Source organism: Danio rerio, chromosome 11 (genome assembly GCF_052040795.2).
Source record: "Danio rerio strain M-AB ecotype USA chromosome 11, GRCz13ab, whole genome shotgun sequence".
In the NCBI taxonomy this organism is placed as follows: Eukaryota; Metazoa; Chordata; class Actinopteri; order Cypriniformes; family Danionidae; genus Danio; species Danio rerio.
The window spans coordinates 6,881,906-6,897,324 of record NC_141031.1 but is presented as its reverse complement, the minus strand read 5'-3'; the positions used below and the strand labels follow the sequence as shown (position 1 = coordinate 6,897,324).

Below are 15,419 nucleotides of genomic sequence, written 5' to 3'. Positions count from 1 at the left end.
TGCAGCTAAACAGGCATTTAACTGACTATATGAAACTTTGCAAGTACATGTCATTTTACACTAACCCTAACCCCAACCTAACAGTCTACTTATAATCTAATGAGAGTCAGTTGGTAGGTTGATGCAAGTTAACTTAAATTCAACAAACAGGCCGTCAAAATAAAGTGTGACCGTTATTTTCCATGAGCACCATGTGTGTGTGTGTATGTGTGGATCCATGTAGACCTCTAGGGCAGGTGTGGAGAGAAGAACGTGTGTGGACTGAACAACATCTGCTGCGTGGATGTTGTTATGATAGGCCACGTCCGCATGGTAGTGATCTTCCAGGGTCATCAGGAATGTTAAGAAGGTGTCCGATGGGATTTTAAAGGTTTTGAGTAAATCTCGCTCCTGAGAATAAAAGAGAGCATTAACATGTTCAAATACCACATCAATTTGCCGATGAAAATAAGTACAGAGATAAAAAGGAAAGATTTTCTCCTTTATTGTCTACTGTAAACATTTTTCATGTTTTTTTCATAAGATATTTCGGTCTTTACCTGAAAAATGGTGTACATCATCACTGTCAGTGGCCGATTTCCAGAATATTCTGCTATCTTAAAAATATCTATACCCCATCGATCCAAGTCCTCAAGCTCCTGGAGGGAAAAATATGGGCATTGTACGTCCAAGTCTACTTATAATACAATCATCAGTAATGAAACAGCGTGTGTGTTTGTCAGAATAGTGAGAAACTGTGCACTGCAAAACATGTTTTTCTTTCTTAGGGCTCTATTTTAACGATCTAGGCACAAAGTCTAAAGCACATGGCACAAAACCAAGGATGTGTCCGAATCCACTTTTGCTATTTACGATGGAAAAATACGATCTGCGCCCTGGCGCATGGTCTAACAGGGTTGTGCTTATTCTCTTACTAAGTGATGGATGTGTTTTGAGCATAACCTGCATTAAACCAATCAGAGTCTCATCTTCCATTCCCTTTAAGAGCCAGTTGCGCCATGGTGCATTTGCTATTTACATGCTGGACTTTGTCTTTAAGTTTAAAAACTGAAACCTTCATTAGAAAGAAAACAATTTGTGGCCTTTCGCCGCATTGCGCCTGTGTATGACAGGGCCCAATAAGTCTGAGTTAAGTAAGTATTTCACCTATAACAAGCAAAAAAAAATCAGTAGGGTAAGCAAAATAATCCTGTTTCAAAGTGGAAACTATTAATATTTTTGAATACTATATATTTTTTTATTTTGACCTTAAAGCAACACAGACAATTGCAAAAAGTAACAACAATTTATAAAGAGAAAAGAAATGCAAAAAAAACAAAAAAAAAACAGAAAGACTTTAAAACCATTATTTTTATGAGTTTATCTAGGCCAGTGGGCGCAGGCAACGTCGCTATATCTAAGCCAGTGGGCACAGGCAATGCGGCTATATCTAAGCCAATGAGCACAGGCAATGTGGCTATATCTAAGCCAGTGGGCACAGGCAATGTTGTGATCTTGCAGACGATGACAGGGTAATACCTTTAAACTGTTATCCTTGGCATTTGACAGGTAATTAAAAAAGGGTTTCCAGGTGGCTTCGATCCAGCAATATTATCAGATAGATTGTGTCTGAGTCTCTCTAAATGTAAAGTGTTAGAAAATTCTGAAAGCCATTATTTAAAAAGTGATTTTGATGCCTTTACCCATAGACAAAGAATCATTTTTTAGCTATCGCCATTCCATATCAGAAAGCTTTTTTTAATTTGATGAGTGAACCCACAAAGTGAGTCAGACCAACCAAAAACAGTGATCGCTGGATTGAGAGGAGTCTGGATGCAGACCTGGTGCAGCGCAATCTGAGCTGCATCCAATGCTTTTTAATGCACTCACCTAACCCCACCCCTAACCCTACCCGTCACAGTGACATCACTTACTCCATTGAGTGCATTGTGTCTGACAATTAATCGCTGAGTGATGCAATCTCAGCTTGCATCAAATAGGCTGCATCCTGATACTATTGGCTGGATCAGGGGATAGCTCACAAAAATAAGCCTTAGAGAAAAAATCTGAAAATTTCGCCAAATCGTTTGGGCAGGAACAAAAAAGATGTCCTTAGGAGCCTTCTGCAGAATCACATTTGTTACATTAAGAGGAGATGGAGGGGAACAATTTATTAAGCTTAACTCCAGAATAATGAAGCCGATGTACTACTTTATATTTGATTAGTTGGTGTCTTGAGTTAATAGAACATGTATTTAGGACTTTGATAGACTTTTTCCAGTTCTCATTGGTAATTTGAATGTCTAAATCTTTCTCCCAGGAATCTTTCAATTACAAGGTAGATATGTCAAACATTAAAAATGTCTATAAAACAGGATCAAATCAAAATAAAGTCATCACGTTCTTCGTACGTGGATTACTCAGTTAGCTGGATTTGGTTATTGACGATTTGACATGATCCGGGATCGTTTCGTTCTTCAAAGCTGATCTGCGAGTTGTTGTCATAGCAACAGTTCTGCTAGCTCAAACCTGATCGGAAGCAGGTTCAATTCATATAAACAGGATTAGATCGGCTTAGTTCAAGCAAAGATAATAGAGAAAGTACCAAATTATTATATTTTCTTACAGTAGTAGTTATATACACTTGGGAAAATAGTAAAAAAAATTTAACTATATATATAAAGTTATAGTTATTAATAAAATAAAGTTATATTAAGAAACCTTATGCAATCTGCACCCTCGAAATGAAAGTACAAAGAGAAAATTTATTGATATGAACTTTTTAGATCGCTTTAGTACAATTTGTGTATGATGATAGAAATGCAGAACATGTGACTTCTTAAAAAAAAAAGAAATAATACATTAATTCAGTCATGAACATGTTTTGACAGTTAATATGCCAGTGATTTGATGCTTCACAAAAGTTGCAGACGCCTTTACCAATATCAAAATTCTTTTGTAAACATCCAGTTATTCCATACAGCGATTAAAAAAACGGCTACTATAATAAAGAAAATATTTTCTTAATGTAGAACTAAATACATTGATATGCATTGAAATACATGATGAATACTCTTGACACATGAAAGTGTGAAGCCTGCAGCTCACAACAAATGTCGAAGGTTATTGCGTGTCATATTTAACAAGCCGTTTGCTGCTAATTTGATGTAATTTTGCTTACATGGATAATTGAATATTAATCAGATGATGTCATTACGCTGCTGTGCCGTCAGCCAATCGTTGCAATGCTGATCATGATTTCTAGGATCGATAGATCTGTCCTTCACAACACACGCAGCGATCTCAGATCAGTTCATCCAGACATTCTAATCTGATTCGCGAACTTGTTTGAAGAACCAAATTAGCGAGAGATGAGTTATCGAGATGAAAAGATCCAGGATCGGCAAAATCATCTTAGATCATTTAAGCGAGGTACGAAGAACGGACCCCAGGAGAAGCAGAAAGTAAAGTATATACAACATGTTCATCTGTTAATAGTTAAATTTAGATTGTTTTCAGGAAAAAAACTTTGTTTTAGTTTTAAAGTAGACCTATTTGATGCAAAAATCACTTTTATAAAGGGTTTAAACAGTTGTGTGGCAACAGTGTGTGAATATAACCAGCTTCTAATGGTAAAAATGTATTTTTTTTTTATTAATGATTGTCTATTTACATTTGTTTTCTTGCTTTTCAACATGTTTGAGCTTTCTCTGACACTATAGAAATCACAGTCTGAAATAATACTATAAATGAAGGCACACCTTGGCCAGGAGGCTCTCGTGCTGCGTGTTGACACCAAACCGCGGGATGCATGTTGGGGGGAGACTCGGACTGGGGCTTAGTTTTCTCACTCCGCTAATCTGAGACATCGGCCGACGCTTCTTCTCCTCCTTACATGCTGCCGACAGAAGCTCCACATCGTACTGTTTTTCTGCAGCACAAACACAATGAGTGTGTAAAAGTTACATTCAGAATGTAAGAATTAATAAGTGACTGTAAACACACAGCTATAATTATATATTAATTCTTGTCACTCACGTAATATTGTGCTTGCTATGAACTCCGACACCTGGTTTCCTGAGCGGCTGGTCTCCGACAGCTGAGTAAGTTCCCTGTTGAGCATTCTTTTAAACTAAGAAGAATAAAAACAAAAGAGTAAAATATTTACAACAAAATTATGACATGATTTGAGTAATATCAGTGTAATAATATTAATGACAGCAAATGATATGGACAAATTGGCTTTCAACAGTAGATCAGAACATAACAGAAGAGAATTTGGACTTTTCCCATTTTTAGTTAGAGCTATTTTAGCCTAAACACTAAGTGAACGTCACTATTTTTAGGTGTATTTAAACAAAATACAGAATTTTCATGATTGTTTATTTACTTTTTGGTACTTTCCTTCCACCATGGTGAACTTTTGAACTTGAAATTTATTGAAATCCTGTTATAAATTCCCAATCACCACTAGAGGTCTCCAACACCTTTTCCATACGAGACTCCATCTCCCATAACACCCTGTGCCTAGGAACTGATTATGGACTAACCAGTTTCCCACGTCTATTTAAGCTGCACAAATTGGTGAGTTTTGTATGGATCATGGCAAGGCAGTGGCGCAGTAGGTAGTGCTGTCGAACTGGTTCGAACCTTGGCTCAGTTGGTGTTTCTGTGTGGAGTTTGCATGTTCTCCCTGCCTTCGCGTGGGTTTCCTCCGGGTGCTCCGGTTTCCCCCACAGTCCAAAGACATGTGGTACAGGTGAATTGGGTAGGCTAAATTGTCCATAGTGTATGAGTGTGTGTGTGAACGTGTGTGTGGATGTTTCCCAGAGATGGGTTGCGGCTGGAAGGGCATCCGCTGCGTAAAAAACTTGCTGGATAAGTTGGCGGTTCATTACGCTGTGGCGACCCCGGATTAATAAAGGGACTAAGCCGACAAGAAAATGAATGTATGGATCATTAAAAAGAGGCTGAAAGAAAATGACTGAAAGACAATGATTAGAAACTAGAAAGGGTCAATGGTTTCATAAAATCCAAAGGAAAGTGGGAGAAATGAGCTTTACTGGAAGTAATAGAAGGGAGTAATAATATTGAGGCTTTGGTTTTGGAGATAATTGTTGTCAATTGTTGTCATTATTGTGGGCAAGAAGAAACAGTAAAACAGGTCATGATACATTATCAGAAATATGAACCAGCAAGAAGTCATTTAGAAGAAACTATAAGAGATGAAAATATGGTATGATTTAATGAACTTATTAAGAAAACAATCAAACTATGTTATGTTGTTTAACGGAGAGAATTTAATTTAGTTTTTGAAGGATATTGGATCTTTCACAGTGTATTAAGGGTATTTTTTTTGTAGCATTGGTTGTATATTCGCTATGGCGGAACATTGTTGGATTGATATCGTCATCTATGGTTTTGGACACCAAAAACAATGGCTGCTCCTTCAAACAGTGCACTATTTAAGGGTATAAGGGAGGATTTCGGAAACAGCTACAGATGTTTGTCTACTTGTTCTAAACACTTCGAAATAGTCATGACATTACTAACCCTCATTTACTGAAATGACCAGGGGCAGATTTATTATTATTTTGATATTAGGGCCCAAAGCAACTCTAGCCATGGGGCCCATTTATTATTATTTTGCTGTTTTTTTTTCTTATAACATTCACTCACCTTTTCTCTTAATGCAGAATAATAAAAACACATGTAAAGCACCTTGTAAAACCTTTAAAACTATTTGTTTTCTTGTTTTTTATCTTGTTTTCTATGAATTCACAACTAGGCGGTTCATTCCGCGTTGGCAACCACAGATTAATAAAGGGACTAAGCTGAAAAGAAAATGAATGAATGAATGAATGAATGAATGAATGAATGAATGAATGAATGAATGAATGAATGAATGATTGAATGAATGAATTCACAACTAAAAATAAGTAAAGAACCATTTTATTTTGAAAATTAAATCTTTACTGATTTGACTGCTGGACTGCTCCATGATTGAAAATGGGGGACACATTTGTGCAGCTGTTACACTCAAATTGAAATTTTTATAAATTGTTATATATAATTTATAGGTATCATTTATACTTTTAGGTATTTATTTGGGTGCCCTCAGATTTCCTGGGGCCCTAAGTGGCCACTTAGCTTGCTTATTGGTTAAATCTGTTGAGCTTTTGAACACAAAGGCCATTCATTCATGACTTGCTTTGTCATTGGTAGGCCAATCCGGAATCTGAATTTTGTGTATTTACTTGAGTAAATGTGTGTAAATCTAAATTTTTTCATTTTTTAAAAATTAATTTCAGTAATATTATTAACTAATATGAAAATGTTCATCTAATTTATGTACAATGCAGTTTGTACAGTATTATTTTCTGTCTTTTACTAGATATATTACATGACAAACTTGCTTTATTTACCAAATAAAGTGAATCTAATTGGATTTGCATTTTAAACATTAAATAAAAGTTGAAAAGATATTATTTTTATTTCATATATTAAGATTTTAGTTATGATACTCCCAAAATAATTCCGCAGAAATCCGCAGACTTTTACCAAAATTCTCAGCAGAAATAGCAAAAAACGTCCACAGATTCCATCTGGCACTAGTCATTAGCTGCAGTTCATCACTACATCTGAACTTACGTGGGGTCGAGTCGGCTAACAGATATGGATTATTTAGCATGCTAGATGTTGAATTTTTGTTTGTGAGGTGCCGGCAACGAGTCTTTGATGCGTCATTCAGTAATTCACACATAAACACTGCGCCCAGAAAAGCGGCCACTGATTTTCCCCTAATCACAGCCCGATCTGTCGGCAAGCTTGTTAACTTGCAAATCAGGCCTAAATTGAGCTTCTGTTGTGTGAACTAGCCATTATTTGTGGACTGCTTCAAAACGGTTTAAATAGTATATTCTACAACCTTCTCACTTTTATTTGGCCTCTGTCCCAATTTTTGCAGTATACTCAAATAATCGAAAATAATAAAAAGTCAACATTTATATTTAAATTATTTTTTATTTATTTATTTAATTTAATTTATTTATATAATTTAATTTATTTATTTTATTAAATGTATTATTTATTTATTAATTTATTATTTTATTTATTTATTTATTATTTAATTTTCCTCATGCATACTTCAAATAAACAAAAGATAAAGAAAATTAACAATAGTGCATAGTGGTTTCCATTTCTGGATGAAATATTTCTTTAAATACCTTATTGGAGGCCATTTCACTGACGGAGTGACGTGTTTGCAGTGTCTCCAGCTGGTCCAAACACCAGTCCAGCTCTTCAAGAGTCTCGACGGTCAGTTTTTGATATGCTTCATCTAGAAAAACAAATCTCAGATGTCAAAACAATCCAAAATGTGTTACAATGAAACACAAAAGCCATCTGCATCTCTGGTGACCACTATAAAATTCGGTGTACAGGTCTACAGCATTAAAGGGTAGGCCACTCACCGGAAAGGTTTGTTTTACAGGCAGATTGAGGGTTAGTGCCTGATGGTCTCCTAATATAGAAAAATAAAAATCGAAAAAGACAATTAATGTCATAAATCTTTTATTAATTCTGCCATTTACTAACATTTAGATATTTTGGCTACAGACTCACTTGTTGCTTCTGTCTTGCATGTGGGTTAAAGCTGCAACATTTCCTCTCACTGTACGTAGACTGGCAAGAACCTACAGCACACACACACACACACACACACACACACACACACACACACACACACACACACACACACACACACACACACACACACACACACACACACACACACACACACACACACACACACACACACACACACAATTCAATTCAACTTTATTTTTATAGCGCTTTTTACAACTTAAATATGTGTCAAAGCAGCTAAACATAGATGAAATTCAAACTCTAGTTTATTTGTCACACACAAAATATTGTACATTTGATTTATTTTTAATAGAGTTAATATTTAAGTTTATTTATTTATTTATTATTATTATTTATTTATTTTTGTACTTTTTTTGGCCTTCCACATATTAAACAGCGAAAATAAAGTTCGATTCATGAAGGATCATTGACAAGGAACGATTAATTTACAGGAATAAATTGAAATAATTCAATTATAATTTGAATTTAAACCATTTTGGAATAAGGCTGTAACATAAAAAATGTGGGAAAAGTGAAGCGCTATGAAGATCTTCCGGATGCACTGTAAATGACTGTTTTTACTGCAAGGCATTTAAGGTTGTGGCACATACAGTATATAGTATTGCATAATGTATTTAATACAATTAATAAGCACCCAACTGACCTGAGCAAATGGCGTTACAATCATGTCCTCTCCATGACTGCAAAAGACAAGATATCAACAATAATTATCATTAAATTACGAATTTAACAAATAATGAATCAATAGTCACTGAATTTACGTTTAATGCTATTTTGCAGTTTGGTTTACCTCACAAATCACACTTTTGGGAATTCTTTCCCTGCTGAAAACTCCAGCATATGCTTTTAACCCCCAGGGGTCGAAGACCATGTATACGCGTTCTAAGTTTTCACCGCTTAAAGCTGAAATGAACTTGAATTACTTTCAGTTTTGATCGTACAGATAAGATCAATACATCAATCGAATCTGTTAGGTGTCTATTTTTTATTGTGTACACACACAATGAGAACAAACGTGTGAGCTTTTGCAAAACAAGGATAACCAGTTAAACTCTACTGCTATTTTGGGATTTCCACCTGGATTTTGCCTAACCAAATTTAAAAGCTTCCCAAATCCACATGCAGAGGCGTAAATGCAAAAATTTGGTATCATTTTAAAGAAAACCCTTTGAATTTTCATTAAACACTATTGAAAGTATATAAAATATCTGATGTTGTCTGTGTTATAATAAACACCCAAAAAAAGAGGCGCTTTATATATATATTTTTTTTATAAACTTAAATGTGAAATGTGTACCTTTTAGGTGTGTGGTCTAGGTTGCTGTAATTAATTTTGTTGGTTCCTGCACATGTCTGTTATCCTAGAAAAAAGAAAAATGTCTCTACCATAATCTATGCAAAAGTTATTGTGCTCCAACTGATGAGAGGTGCTATACAAGCCACAGGGATCGATCATTGTTTCATATTTTACTATTCTTTTGTTTGATCAAACATAATTCACTGCGTTTGGACCACGTCAGACATATAAAAGGATTATTTATGCACATCACCTCAAAAACAGAGGAGAAGTGGCCCTGAAGCACACAGCATAAGGTAAGAGATGACAGCTGTCTGTGCTATCTGGGGCTGCTTATTGATCATAAATGTATTGTTTCCACTTCTGCGCCATGGAAACACCATAATTCATTCGACAACTGTTTGATATGTGAATATAATTCAGTAAAAAGAATGCTAGAACTGGAGGTGCACCGGCAAGAGCTTTCATTTGCGCTATATCTTGAACATGTTTCATTTTTGAACCATATGAAAAATATGAAAATGATGCAATGCTAGCCCTTTAAATCTTAAAGCGAAAGTCGATGACTTTACGGACCTGGTACTAGGTCTGCAGAGGTTGACTGGATAATTACCAATGTAGGCATTATGTCTTTTCTCTCTCCTTGAGCTGTTTTTAGAAACGCCTTAGCAAAATTTGCTGAAACTCCGCAAAAACAAAACGAACAGACACAGGATGTATATCTCTAGAAAGCTTGAAGTGTCTACTTTTAAATGCAGCCAGTGCATGTTGAAAACAAACAAATATTGTTAGATAAAGTAATCAGTATTGAACCAACGCTATGTCTAGTTTCTCAGTCTGAGCTCATTAGAGTTAATGCTATCACGCTCACAAAGCTTCAATATTACAAATAGCCTGCATGAGGCGCGCGCAAGATGTAGACTGTCAGGAAAAACACGTCATTAAAATGAACTGAAACTCTGCAAATACTCAACAAAGAAACATGACAGATGTATCTAAAGAAAGCTTGATATGTCTACTTTTGCATTAATCAATGCAAGTCGAAAACAAATAATCTCTTTTTATTTAATACGTAAGGACTGGTACGGATTCTCCTGTATAGCTTCATTACAGTGAACATGATCCCGCCCTCGGTGAGCGTGCAGTTCATATGGAAATGACCATCATTGAGACCAGCATTGAAAACAGCATCAAAACATACCTTACCGGCATATGCTGGGGTTTTCAGCAGGGTTTTAAGTCACTGATAAAATCTCTGGATGAATTGGAGTGCCATATTATAGATAGTTCGAACCAGCAACCATTTTTGCTATGAGGTGATCGTGCTACCCACTGCACCACCGTAACGCCACATTGAATGTTGATGCATTATTAATGTTGATTTTAGTGATATTTTAATTAAAACATTTTTAATTGCTGCACTCCTAGTCGAGCATATGCATGATGATCAACTCCAGCTGTTTAGGCCTGCTGTTAAACACATCTTTTAAGAAAGTTGGACATGGCCAAAACATTTATATAACATAAATAACAGAAATTTTCATCAATGAGATGTAAAAACTTCTCTCTAATCTGCAGGCCCGGCACTAACATTGAATTATGAGTCATTATTATTGTTGAATTACCTCTGAATGCTTAAATTAGTAGTGCAGTGCTTAAATTGTCATTTAAGCAACAAATGAATGATATACGTCTATTTAACTGACTACTATTCATTCATTTTCATTCGGCTTAGACTGTATTTCAGAGGCCGCCACGGAATGAAATCGGCAACTCTTCCAGCATATGTTTTACACAGAGGATGCCTTTCCAGCCACAACCTAGTACTGGGAAACCCCGATGCACACTGATTCAGAGATGCATTTGGATGTTATCATTCAACTGAATGGGCGTTATCAGTGGTTATCAGCTTATAGATATGGGTCAGTAGGGGCCTTCTGCGCTGACTAGTAGGCTCAGAAGGCTGTTATCATTCATCCACATGGTCAATCAACTAAAAATCACATACGGCTGCGGCCGGAAGTTAACGAGATTAATTTTATTTTATTAACGTCTACCCCTAACCCAACCCTAAACCCAACCATCACAGTGATGTAAAAACAGATCTGTATCTGCAGTCTTCTCTATTAGTACAGCTGATAAACCATGTGAATGGATAATAACAGCCTTTTGAGAAAAACCAGTAGGTGCAGAAGGCCCCTACTGGCCCATATCTATCAGCTGATAATCACTAATAATGCCCATTAAATCGAGTGATATCATTCGAAGCGGGTGGATATTTACACATCTACAACAACTGCAAATTCTTTCACAATTCTATTCCATGTTTAAACTATGATAGTTCCAATTTTTATAAAAGTGGAAATAAATTACCCATATGTCAAAAAATGAAGTATTAAATAAGCAAGAAATCATGTAAAAGACAATAGCTAGTAGCTAGACAACAGATGTGAATTAGATTTATGCACAAAACTGGAATATCACATAAAAAAACCCAGGCTCATCCTGAAACTGTAACGCCATATAAATTTCTGGAGAGCGCCAAATACGTCCCAGGAGCTACATTTTTTTCTGGAGTTTTTATTTTCGCGAATCCACCAGGGGCCGCCGTGTATGCTTTTTCACATCTCAAATTTCTCTCGTGAGTTCATTTTGTGCCTGCTGTTCTCCCGTAAATCCACCAGAGGCCGCTGTCGACTACTGACTGACTGACTGATCGACTGACCCACCCTCTTCCGTCCCTAAACCCAACCGACAGTTTTAAATAGCAGTCCAGAAAGAGAAAAGCCTTCGCCTGGTTTTTACCACGTTTTCACATTTTACCAAATTCTCATCCTGATTTTTACTTGTTTGTTTTATATTTGGCTTCTGTTTTTGTCGTACCCGCTTTCTGGAACCGTTCTTTGCTGAAGTTAAACTCCGTTGTCTTGATAAACTCCTTTCTGCATCTTAAGTCTGCCAATGGACATGGTGAGCCACTGGATAAACTGCTAACAGCAGGAAAGCCGTCCATACAGTGGTAAGCGGTCAGCTGGTAAGCGCAAAAAGGAACAGCGGGGTGGTATGACATAGTGTTCGTTTTAAAGATGAATTGCAGCTATACAATTTCATAATCTCCAGAAATGTATATAGGACTACGTTTTCAGAATGAGCCTATGTCAGCATAAAACATTTGTAAATATAATGCAGTTTCCATCTAATGAGTAGAAGAAGAAAAATACAAAATGCAACAAACGTGTGGTGGCTTTTGTAAGTACAAGATGCTCCTCGAAAGCACAGATGCTCAAGACCAGGGGTCTCAAACTCAAATTGGCGGGGGCCAAATCAGTGACTGACAATTCATAGGGGGGCCACTTTTAACATTCAAGCACAACAAAAAAAGTGGAAACCTGATGTAATTGATGACCTTGGACATTCTTCCCTAGAGTATCAAAGCTCCTTCTTTTTGTTTCTTATACTACATATTGAAGGGGTAGTTTAAATTGATACGAAAATACTACAATTTAATAATAGGCATAATAATAATAAATATTATTCTGTCCCAATCAATTGTTGCTTAACCAAATCACAAGACAGCAGAAAGCAGATTGGGTAACTTTAGTGACTTTCTTTTTTTTAATATGTTTTTTTTTTTTTTTTTTATGTAAAGCTACAACAAAGAGGGAAAAAAAAAAAAAAAAAAAAAATATATATATATATATATATATATATATATATATATATATGAATCCAATATTAGCAAAATGATCCTGTTTACACTACCATCATAATGTCTAAACAATAGAGATGTGTTTGTACAACACAATACAGGTGGTATAAAACTGATTATAATCAAATGACCTTGAACTTGAATATTTTCAAAAAAAAAAAGCTTTAGTAAAAAAAAATAGAGCACTTAAAGACATATATTTCAAAGTTTAAATCAGCCCCAGAAATAATCTGCACGTGCATTACTTTCGACCGCACACTAAGAGAAACCAAAAGTAACCTTAACATGTAGTAGTAGGGAACCGAATCTCATTATATTTTTGGCGTCAGATGCAGGCCGGAAAGAGGAGTAGGGGAGGTCGCAAATGGTCCGGCGGGCCATCAGTTTAAGACCTCTGCTCAAGACGAGGTAATAATACCGAACCACTGTGATGACAGACTTTGGCTGAGGGATTTGAGAATGACCAAAACAACATGTCAGATGTTGTACAATGTGGTTGATCCACTGGTTTGTCCATTAATGCCTTTACATCATTCTCATTTTGGATATCACATGATCTGTTAAAACAAAATCACATGATGCGCATGTAGAAATGTATGTATTTATGTGTTACCATAGTCATTTTCTCTTATCGGATAAAAAGTTCATCCTACATACAGTAGTTATCCACATATTCAAAATGTATGTGCATCTTTTTTATGTGCATTTCATTCATTCATTGATTCTCCATTGGCTTAGTCCCTTAATTTATCAGGGGTCGCCACAGTGGAATGAACCACCAACTTATCCAGCACGTTTTACGCAACAGATGGCCTTTCAGCACTGGGAAACACCCATACACTCTCACATTTACACTCATACACTACGGCCAATTTAGCTTAATCAGTTCACCTGTAGTGCATGTGTTTGGATTGTGGAGTAAACCGAAACACCCGAAGGAAACCCACACCAACACGGGGAGAACATGCAACTCCACACAGAAATGCCAAATGACCCAGCTGGGGCTCAAACCAGCGGATTTCTTGGCATTTCCATTAACCTTTATAATGCGATATTCCAAGATGCACATAAAAATAGGTGTATGGAAACATAGCTATTGACATATTGTCTTAATATGTGATGAATGCTTACAGCTCGCTGGCGGTCGAGGAGTTTCTGGACATCGTCTTGGGCGAGAGGTCAAAATCCGAGTCTGAGCGGTACAGGAAAGACTCTCGCCTCTGGCTGTTTGCCTGCAGGACCAGCCCGGAGCTCGGACTGGGGTCCAGTGAACTGCGACCCATCGACAACCCATTTTCCACATCGAAACTGTGACGGAAAGAAGGGAGACAAGAGGTTGGTTACACAGTGAAGAAACATAGACTAAATACTGGTAACAATTTACAATAACAGTACAGGAATAATCATGTACTAATACATAAATTAAATATTGTTATGAACTAATGATAAGGAGTGCTTTAACCCTCCTGTCGTGTTCACATCCTGCCCCTTACTTTAGTGTTCCCGGTCGAAATTGACCGGTTTGTTTTAACTGCTCTTATATTAGCACAAATACCATTTTCTCCACCAAATTTTTATTCAACATTCTTTAGCTGTGAACAATGTCTCAAAGAAGTGTTTAACATGAATTTACAAAATTAGGCATGAAATAACTGCAATGAAAATAAAAATTGGTGCTGAAAATGTATTTCAAAATGAACAATAAATGACAGAAATCAAAACACTTTCATTAAGACCAAGGAAATTGACATTTTAGTTCATCTGAATGATTTATCAACCAGCAAAGCACAAACAAAATGCTATCCTTTCCCGTGTTCTGAGTGATCGAATTTTCAGTCCTTCAAGTGTACTAATATTGACCTTATTCTCCGCAGACGAGCGGGCGCTGCCATTTGAATCTTTTTGGCACGAGACTTCCGGTCTCATTCACTTCCATTCATTTTTAGACATTAAAAACTGCTTGTTTCGCTGTTTGATGTTGCAAACTGATATTTCCTTGTTGTATTATTCTACTTGGTCTGTATAGTCATGCAAACATTTGTTTGTAGAGCAAGTAGTTTGACCGTTTTTTGCCGTTTATTATTTCTTGTCATTTCTCCCATAGGCGACTGAAACGGAAGTTCTAAGACAATCGCGAAAACAGGCGCACTTCCGCATTTTAGAATAAGGTCAATAGGGAATAGTGACTGAGGGTATATACGATGAGCATGGACACAGAACTAGCACTAGTTGTACTTTGGTCTATTTTAAAGCGGGATAATAACTGTCTCATGATAAAATAATTGTTGCTAAGCTAAGCTAGAAGTGCTCCTGCAAGACTCCTGCTAGAAATTGGCTGAATAAGAAAGAAAGAAAGAAAGAAAGAAAGACAGACACACATAGATGGATTCACATAACAGACTCCTAGTCTGTGTGAAGATATGACACACTGTTTTATCAGGAAGTTGATTCACGTTGGAGGATCTAACACTTTCATGGGAATTCATAATTTAGTGAGTAAGTGAGTGAATGGGTGAGTGGGTGGGTGGGGTAGTGTGTGTGGGGATGTTTTCTGTCTGATGAATGAATATAGCCTGGATACCCATTCATTTCTTATGGCGGTCACTTTTGACCGGGAACACCACAGGTGTAACAAGGTTAATTAAAACAATCAAAATTCAATGAAAGAGGTGCTAATCACTTTTATATGTTCAAATGCATAGTCTGAGGGATATCATAAGGCCTTGAGGCAATCAGATGTAAAACCCAATATTTATGAGTGATTTA

General features: G+C 36.4%; 2 protein-coding genes across 10 annotated transcripts in view; both read right to left on the bottom strand.

Annotated features, from left to right (window-relative positions):
- The window catches only part of ranbp3a (RAN binding protein 3a), a 1,280,039-nt gene that overhangs the window by 398,316 nt on the left and 866,304 nt on the right, over window positions 1–15,419 (bottom strand). The window lies entirely within an intron of this gene.
- The window catches only part of pde4cb (phosphodiesterase 4C, cAMP-specific b), a 162,140-nt gene that overhangs the window by 12,265 nt on the left and 134,456 nt on the right, over window positions 1–15,419 (bottom strand). For all 8 annotated transcript variants that reach the window (XM_087273147.1, XM_087273146.1, XM_087273148.1 and 5 more), the window contains 9 exons: window positions 13,785–13,961; window positions 8,291–8,327; window positions 7,603–7,673; window positions 7,452–7,501; window positions 7,206–7,318; window positions 4,018–4,111; window positions 3,741–3,910; window positions 540–638; window positions 226–390 (listed from right to left, as the gene is read on the bottom strand). In XM_087273147.1, coding sequence (XP_087129273.1) covers window positions 226–390; window positions 540–638; window positions 3,741–3,910; window positions 4,018–4,111; window positions 7,206–7,318; window positions 7,452–7,501; window positions 7,603–7,673; window positions 8,291–8,327; window positions 13,785–13,961 — 976 coding nt within the window. The remainder of the gene's footprint in view (window positions 1–225; window positions 391–539; window positions 639–3,740; window positions 3,911–4,017; window positions 4,112–7,205; window positions 7,319–7,451; window positions 7,502–7,602; window positions 7,674–8,290; window positions 8,328–13,784; window positions 13,962–15,419) is intronic.